The sequence below is a fragment of the Arvicola amphibius genome, chromosome 1 (assembly GCF_903992535.2).
Source record: "Arvicola amphibius chromosome 1, mArvAmp1.2, whole genome shotgun sequence".
In the NCBI taxonomy this organism is placed as follows: domain Eukaryota; kingdom Metazoa; phylum Chordata; class Mammalia; order Rodentia; family Cricetidae; genus Arvicola; species Arvicola amphibius.
This window is the reverse complement of record NC_052047.1, coordinates 82693924-82700536: the sequence shown is the minus strand read 5'-3', so window position 1 is coordinate 82700536 and position 6613 is coordinate 82693924. Positions and strand designations below refer to the sequence as shown.

At 50.0% G+C, this 6613-nt stretch overlaps 1 protein-coding gene across 1 annotated transcript in view; it reads left to right on the top strand.

Annotated features, from left to right (window-relative positions):
* The first annotated feature begins 1817 nt into the window (after nucleotides 1-1817).
* Nucleotides 1818-6613, top strand: part of Slc1a4 (solute carrier family 1 member 4) — a 29369-nt gene continuing 24573 nt past the window's right edge. The window contains exon 1 of the mRNA XM_038344047.1: nucleotides 1818-2606. Coding sequence (XP_038199975.1) covers nucleotides 2080-2606 — 527 coding nt within the window. The 5' untranslated portion in view covers nucleotides 1818-2079. The remainder of the gene's footprint in view (nucleotides 2607-6613) is intronic.

Genomic DNA, 6613 nt, shown 5'->3' with positions numbered 1-6613 from the left:
GGAATAATCTGCCAAAAAAAATAATAAGGAATCATCAGGAGTGGAAGAGAGAAAGGACCTGGTAAACGTTACAAAAGGAGTATCCTTGGGTCTTGACAACTGGTCAGTGAGAGAAGACTTCAATTTGAAGGTTCACAGAGGCAGATCATAATGACGGTGGTAACAGAAACGGATGAGCAGGCTGGAGGAAGGCAATCATAAATCAGTTCTGAGTGTGCCGAGTTGAGCCGCTGCAGGATGTCTGGGTGGAGGTGTAAATCGGACAGCTGGAAACTCAGTTACGGAGCATGACTTCAGTCTTTGCATAAGAGTTACATAGGGAGGAAGAGATACTTGAAAGCGAAGAGTATGGGTCTGTAGAAATTACTCATCCTTGCCCACTGAGAGATAAATCATGTTCTGGGGAACAAGATAAAAACCCTCGTCTAATGTGCACCCCACCCTTCCACCCATAAACCTCTACTTCAACAAGCTCTACCCGACAGCTAAAGGCCTTCAAGTAGGGAACTTTTTGCTTTCTCAAAAACTGGACAACGTCTTAAAGTTCCTCACGAGGTCATCTTGATTTGCACACAGGTATCCGTTATGACATGCTTTAAGGATTACTTTTCTGCACATTGTCTTCATCTTTATTTGAAGTTAACTACACCTAAGACTTTCTCAGGCATCTGGGCAGGGGTAGGATAAGCTATACATTAAAACAAATAAGTTATACATTAAATGACTGCAGCAGTTTCCCTTCTGTCTGCTGTGGTCAAGATAGTAAATAAAAAATAGCAAATAAATTTATTCTTTTTTTAAAAAAAATCCTGCCAGGCTGTGGTGGCTCATGTCTTTAATTCCAGCGCTCGGGAGGCAGAGGCAGGCGGATCTCTGTGAGTTCGAGGCCAGCCTGGTCTACAAGAGCTAGTTCCAGGACAGCCGCATAAGCTACAGAAAAACCCTGTCTCAAAAAAAAAAAAAAATCCATTGACTGTAACCACATGAAACCGTTTTTCAGACTGGCCAAACACCTGGCCAAACACCTGGCTGTTGTCGTGCCAAGTCTGGAGCCCTGGGAGGAGATAGTTAAAATCCAGTGACTTGTGTTTCTGCTGAGGTTATGTGGCAGAGACGCCACCGAAAGTGGTGGCGTCGGAACTCTGTTTCTCTGAGTTTTGCGTCTTACACCAGGCAGTTGCCCAGAGACCTGAGGAACCGCCCGGAGTGAGCTGGTGCGTGCGATGGCGCAACCTTGACGCTGGAACCCACCGGGAGTCCCCGGCCACCTAAGAGTTAAAAGTTCTGCTAGAGTCCTGTGCGTGCATGCACGCGACGAGAGTTTTCTCATCCCCCCACTCCTTTGTCTCTGCACCGAAGCAAGTTTCACCTCACGGAAGCACACAGGACCTTTGGAAGAAAGGATTTCCCGCAGGAGGGAGGGTGAACCGTCCCTGGCACAAAGCGGAGGGCGGGCACTCTCGTCCACCGGCCGGGGTGAAAGCACCGCGGCGTTCCGTGCACACAGCGAGGCCCGGACGGTGTGCAGCGTGGAGAAGCCCTGGAGGGTGTCTCTCGAGCCGCACCTCCGCCTTCACTGGGAGCCGCTTCCGTTATCCAGGACGGGAAGCGACCGAGCGACAGGATTGGCCGACAGCCGCACGCCCCGCGGCCTCGGGAGAGCCCCGCCTGCTTGTCTCACTCCCCTGGCGGTGCCTCAAAGAGGGCGGGGCCTGGGAAAGTCGGGGGCCCCGAGTCTCAGGGCTTTGATTGGTCGTAATCTTGGGGGCGGGGCGACATGGGCGGGGCCGAAGCTCCTTCCTAGGCTGCAGCCTCCCGCGCGCCTCCAGCGTTGCATCATCTCCAGCCAGCAGCAGGTCTGAAAGAAGGCTGGGCGCGGCGCGGTGGGCTCTGCCTCGGTTTCAGCCCACAGCCCACCTCTCTCATCTTTCTAGAAATTGTTCCTGTAGGGACTCACAGAGTTACCGAGCCACAGCTGGCGCAGGCCGCTGTCTCTGCCTGATCCATTCATTGGAAGCCGATTTTTTTCTCCTAGTCCAAGTTCCTTGCGTGCTGCTGCTTTGAGCCGCGGGCAGCGACATGGAGAAGAGCAGCGAGACCAACGGCTACCTCGACGGCACCCAGGCAGAACCTGCAGCCGGGCCCCGCACGCCCGAGCAGGCGGCTGGCAAAACGCGACGCTGCGCTGGCTTTTTTCGGCGCCAGGCGCTGGTGCTGCTCACTGTGTCGGGGGTGTTGGTGGGCGCCGGCATGGGCGCGGCGCTGCGCGGGCTGCAGCTCACCCCCACTCAGATCACCTACCTGGCCTTCCCCGGCGAGATGCTACTCCGCATGCTGCGCATGATCATCCTGCCGCTGGTGGTTTGCAGTCTGGTGTCGGGCGCCGCCTCCCTGGATGCCAGCTCCCTCGGGCGTCTGGGCGGCATCGCGGTCGCTTACTTCGGCCTCACCACGCTGAGCGCCTCTGCACTCGCGGTCGCTTTGGCGTTCATCATCAAGCCAGGGGCTGGCGCGCAGACCCTCCAGTCCAGCAGCCTGGGGCTGGATAACTCGGGGTCTCCTCCGGTCTCCAAAGAGACGGTGGACTCTTTCCTCGACTTACTCAGGTAATGCTCTCTGCCCTGCCAAAGGCACGGTGGGAGGCGCCACGTGCACTCACATCACCTAGAGTTAATTCAGCTACTGCTGTCCTTTAACGTGAAATATCAAAATTGCCTCTGGGCTGCATGCTAGTCACACCTTTAAAGACTGGAAGCCACAGTTTTTGCTGGAACCAGTTTTCCGTTAGATGTTAGTCTGCATTCCCACTGTGCTCTACTCTTTAGACGTGGGCTGTTCTCACTAATTTTTTTTAATTGTTCCCATCATGACTCGAAAGTCTTCATTTTTCTCCCCGACAGTACCCCAAAGCATCTGGCACACCGAGTGACATTTGCCTGTGGAGCCATTTCAGTCTGAGGCTTCTCTGCCCTTGGTCTGTGAAGGAAGTTGGCAATTTTCTGCAGAATTGTGGCTCTGTCCAATAATAATAAACCTGCAGTTAGTTATGTAGGGCCCGTTGCCCAGATACGTAACTCTCCCTTGGGCTTGGGACAGGTTGCTGACTCCGTCAGGACGGGTGTCTAACATGGTTTCTTTGTAGGAAGGTGCGAGTTCCAGAAGGTTGAGAGTCAAGTCTTCACTTAGCTTTGCTGGGTTGTTTTGTTTTTTTTTCACTCGGAGGTTGTATTTCATCCCAAGATGATGTGGTGTAGTTTCCAGAGCTTCATCTCTCCATTTCTACACTAATCCAAAGTTCACAGTTGGGGAAACAGCAGCCTGCAGGCGTTTACTTATCCAACCGGGTCCATTTGAGTGAGGAGTCCAGCTGGCTCCCCTTCCAGATTTTTGAGTTTTAGTGGTATGTTTTGTCTTGAGTCACTGCTGAGGTGGTGAAAACCAGAAAACTCTGGGCCAGCGACTTGCCTTTCTCCTGTTTCCATGTCTTCATTTGGAAAATGTGACAACTGTCTGCCCCTTAAGAAAGCGATTGTTCATCTAAAACAAAATTAAAAAGCCTGAGACATGGTATTGAGAGAAACAAAATCTGATGAGAAGGACCAAAGAATTCTTGCAAACAGAGCAAGTGGAGATAGCCTATGGGGATGTTAAAGGGATTGGAGCCTTTGGTCCCCACCAGGCAGCTCGATAGTCTGAGTTTTAAAGGTTGAGGGTAACTGTAGATAGGTTAGAGGGTGAGACCTGCTGAAGTCCAGAGCCCCCTTGGCTTGTATCGGGGCAGCTGCCTTAGGGAGGGAAGGCAATTGTGGGGGTGGGGAGGTTCCAGGATTCTTTTTTTAAAATTATCTGTGGCCCAGGATGTTCATCTGTGCTTCTCTTGGTAATTCACAGCGAGCCTTAATAGTGTTCCTTCATCTCTGTAAAAGGAACTGACCAGAAATTGGGGCCTCGAGTCATGAAATACACTTATTGCCATCAGAGGAAGGACTTCTACTGCTTTACGGCTGTGGTTTTAGACCCAAGCCCTTTAGCTCCCGCTTTCGAAGGGATGGTGACCCAGTGCCGTGGCTTAAGGGTCAGTAAGGGTCAATGTAACTTCTCAGTGACAGGGGCCACACCCGTCACAGAGAAGGCGTGGAAGCGCTCTCTCTCTTGCCTGTGAGGGTGGAATAGTGTTTTCTAAGGCTTCTCCCAACTAGCTCCACTTGATCAAGGCAGGGCAGGAGGGACAATCCTGCTTCCAGTCTAGGAAACTGAGACAAACATTAGGGATGAGAGGGCTCAGGACACTCAGGAGGCAGAGGCCAGAGCATCTCCAGCTTTGAGACCAGCCTGGGCTACTAGTGAAATCTTAACCAAGAGAGGGGTTTATAGTTCCGTGGGAAAGGGCTTGTCTGGCATGCTGAAGGCCCTGAGTTTGACCCTCCTCACCAGGGATTGGGGGGAGGGGGCTTAGGAGAACAGTGGGTCTTCTGCCCCGTGGTTCCTAGCCGGTTGTCTTGCTCATTCCCCAAGGCAACATGTATGATAATGGTATTACGTGGCTGGTCTAATACCACTGTCTCACAGATGTTTGCTGTAAGCAAAAGAGGAACTAAGAAGAGGAACTGCCATTCAGCTAGGTCGGTGCCTACTCCTTCCACCTGGGCCTTTGGATGAAGCACTTGATGGAACATTACTCAGATTCGATTTGATTCCAGTATCTTGACAGGAAACAGGCCCAAGCCACCTGGAAATGCTTCCTGGGTTTAGGGAGTCTCTAGATCCGTTTTTTTTTTTTCCCATTTTTGTTGTTGTTTTGTTTTTTGTTTTTAGATAAAATTTTACACGCTGGCCCTGGCTGTCTTGGATCTCACATAGCTCAGGCTGGCCTCAAGCTTGAGAACACGCTCGTGCCTGCCGTTATCACTAACACCAGCACTGCCAGTCTCCCATCGCAGCCCTTCCTCAGCTTCCATCCTCATAGGGGGTGCCAAGATCTGAAGGGAGACATCTTTGTTAACCAGCTCTGAGACAATAAACACCAGGGCTGATAAATCCCTAGCAGATATACATACCATGCCTTATCCTGTTCGGGAGTCTTTGAAGTTCCCACAGACTTAGTAAAGAAGTTTTGAACTTAAATAAAAGGAAACACTTCTGAAGCAGCAGCAACAACAGCAAAGAGCAAAAGTTCACGATTTCATATTCTTATAGGGAACGGGGAAATGCGTATACCCCCCTTGACAATAGATCAGAAGGACAGACAGCGCCAGGTGTGTACAGAAGAAACCTTTTTGAAGTTTTTCCGCACGGTGCTTGTGGGTCTTTAGCACCCCAGATGAGCTCTCCATTTGCCAGTCTAGATGTGCCTTACACCTGGTTTCCTGTTTAAGTGAGATTCATACTGTACTGTGAAGACTTGTCCATTCGCTCTGCCCAGGTTTGGCCAGAGTGACTGATTCTCTAGATTGAATGGTACACTCAGCATTTTGGCCCATAGTGAGACATACTTTTTATGGTACAGCATCTAATATACATACATATATATATTCCCCAGACCCACGTACACAAATCACAAGCTAGAGCAAACACTGTTTTCAGTGTGGTACTTGATCCCTTCTAAAATGGTGCCACTAAATTGATTTTTGTGGCCAACTCATGTGTGAGACACTTTGGTCTGATGCCTGAACGGTGTCCTGCAACTCAAGGCAAATTGGGATCAAACAACAGAAAGAAGAGATAGATGGAAAGCTAGGGAAGACGAAGAGTCCCAGGGTTGGAAACACAGCTGGGCATGGTGGTGCACGCCTGGAACTCCAGCTGTTGAAAGTAGAGACAGGACGCTCGGCTACATAAAACTATATTTCAAAAAACAAAAACAAAACAAAAAACCTATGCTCAGGGAGATCTAGTGCATCTAGAGGTGAGTCCAGAAAGACTGTTTGGTATTTCAGATTCGGGGTCTCAGAGCTGCATGTGTGTGCTACCCAGCAGGACATACACTTGTCATGTGTAGTTTCTTAAATGAAATTAGGGCCAGGGAGGTAGCTCAGTTAGTAGAGGGCTTGCCTAGAATGCATGAAGCCTGGGTTTGACCCCAGCACTGCATTAAAGGGGTAGCATTTGCCTGTGATCCTTGCACTTGGGAGGAGCAAAAGTTCTAGGTCATCCTTAGTGGCATAGTCAAGGCTAGCCTAGGATACATGAGATCCTGTCTCAAAATAATAAGTTTACAAGTAAGTAAAATTTCATTCCCTCAGTTGCATTGTTAACTGATTATCAATGTCCAGTCTAGGTGTTATCGGGTTATTGGCCTAAGAGTTGAGGAATTAAAATAAAGGGTTATACTGACCTACAAAGCAGTAAGGAAGCTTTATGCGAAAGCCAAGTGATAGTACCAATCAGAAAGAAAACAACAGGCCACATAAGTGAGGTTACTCGAAGGCCCCGGTTACAGTTTGAGACTGCCTTTGGTGGGATTCAAGAGAAAGAAGAGGGGCCTGAAAAATAGCTCAGTAGGTCAGAGCACATACTGAACTCTTGAAGGGTACCCAGTTTTGGTTCCCAGTATCCATATCGTACCTCCAGCCATCTGTAACTCCTGGTTTAGGGGATCCAGTACCCTCTTCTC